Below are 1,739 nucleotides of genomic sequence, written 5' to 3'. Positions count from 1 at the left end.
TTAAATTTTTAGTTATATTTATTCATATGTTTGTGTACATGTATAGAGGTCAGAGGACAACTTGTGGTCATCAGTTCTCTCCTCTTACAGTGTGAGTCCTTAGGCTTGAATTCAGGTTATCACACTGGACAGCAAGCACCTTTACCCACTGAGCCATCTCACTTGCCCCGTATATTTAAAAGTATACAAATGAAGTCACCTTGTCTTTGGGAAAGATCATGTCAAGGTGTACTTCCAGAACACCATTTTTGTAATCTCAGAGTCGGGGAGTGATTTTGACTCTTTGAATGTATTTATCAAATATGGTGACAGCTTACTCTATGGCTACTGGCCTCTCTCATAGGACCCTCCTTCAGAATTCATCCCCACATCTGAGGCTGGCCACACCTCTAGCCCCAAACACTGCCAAATCCCTGACATCCGTCTCAGCTGCTGCACTGAAAACTAAGCCTGGAGTCTTCTGAAATCCTGAGACTGCCCACTCCAGCCTCCCAGGAAATCATTCCAGCTCACCAGTCCCTGAGCTTACATCCCCTTCTGCAGAGGGCACAGCCATGGCCTGTAGTTTCCGCGGGGGAGTCCAGCTTGGAGGTCTGCTCCTCTCTGTTCTTGGCTGGGTATTCTCTTGCATCACCACCGTCCTTCCCCAGTGGAAGACTCTCAATCTGGACCTGAATGAAATGGAAACCTGGATCTCGGGACTCTGGGAGGCATGTGTGAGTCAGGAGGAAGCTGGCACTGTATGCAAAGCTTTCGAGTCCTTTCTGTCTCTGCCCCAAGAGCTACAGGTAGCCCGCATCCTCATGGTGGCTTCTCATGGGCTGGGACTGTTGGGACTTCTGCTTTCTGGCTATGGACTGGAATGCTTCCAGTTTCACAGGTCCAGAGGAGTTTTTAAGACTCGGCTGTGCCTTCTGGGAGGGGCTTTGGAGGCATCAGCTTCAGCCACTACCCTCTTTCCAGTCTCCTGGGTGGCCTATGCAACATTCCAAGACTTCTGGGATGACAGTGTCCCTGATATTGTGCCAAGGTGGGAGTTTGGAGATGCCCTGTTCCTGGGCTGGGCTGCTGGGCTTCTCCTAGCTCTGGGTGGATTTCTCCTTATCATCTCTGCTTGCCTGGGAAATGAAGAAGTAGCTTCTCCCTGGATGGCTGCAGCAACAGCTCCACCAGTCTGTGTTCCAGTAGAGGAATTTGATGGGTCCTTCCACCTCACACGAAGACCGGTGAACCAAGTCATCTAGAACTGGTCCCAGAAATCTCTACAATAAAGGAATGCCAGTAGGCTCTTTTCGTAGGAGTGGTCACTATCTGATTTGTCAAAGGTCTCATTATCTTGGTGGTCTGGGTGCTTTACATGAGAATTAAAAATCAGGACAGTTTCTTACAAACATATTTATCTCACTTGAAATTTTATTTACATAGAAGTGTTTTCAGCTGAGGGTAAGCGCTGCATGCTTGGGATTTCAGCACATGGGAAGCTGGGGGAAAAAAAGAGAATTTAAGGTCAACCTTGGTGCATGGTGAAATCCTGTCTCAAACTTCCAGGGGGGAAAAAAAAGTTGATCATGGTGGCTCTCACTTGTAATGTTAACATGCAGGAAGCTGAGCCAAGAGAAATGCCCTAAGTTAAAAGTCAGTCTAGGCTACTGTGTTGAAATAAAACAAAACAAACTCATAGTATTAATTATATATTTAATCACTTTGATTATTTTTTTTATTTATTTATTTATTTATTT

General features: G+C 46.0%; 1 protein-coding gene across 1 annotated transcript; it reads left to right on the top strand.

Moving 5' to 3' along the window:
* The first annotated feature begins 554 nt into the window (after positions 1 to 554).
* On the top strand, positions 555 to 1,244 carry Cldn25 (claudin 25). The gene has a single exon (XM_005347283.1). The coding sequence runs from the start codon at positions 555 to 557 to the stop codon at positions 1,242 to 1,244; it is 690 nt and encodes a 229-aa protein (XP_005347340.1).
* The last annotated feature ends 495 nt before the right edge of the window (positions 1,245 to 1,739 follow it).

Source organism: Microtus ochrogaster, chromosome 5 (assembly GCF_000317375.1).
Source record: "Microtus ochrogaster isolate Prairie Vole_2 chromosome 5, MicOch1.0, whole genome shotgun sequence".
NCBI classification, from domain to species: Eukaryota; Metazoa; Chordata; class Mammalia; order Rodentia; family Cricetidae; genus Microtus; species Microtus ochrogaster.
The sequence above is the reverse complement of the archived record's forward strand: the minus strand, read 5'-3'. Positions and strand labels throughout refer to the sequence as shown.

Coding starts and splice junctions, on each gene's coding strand:
- Cldn25 (XM_005347283.1), top strand. CDS start 555: ATGGCCTGTAGTTTCCGCGGGGGAGTCCAGCTTGGAGGTCTGCTCCTC.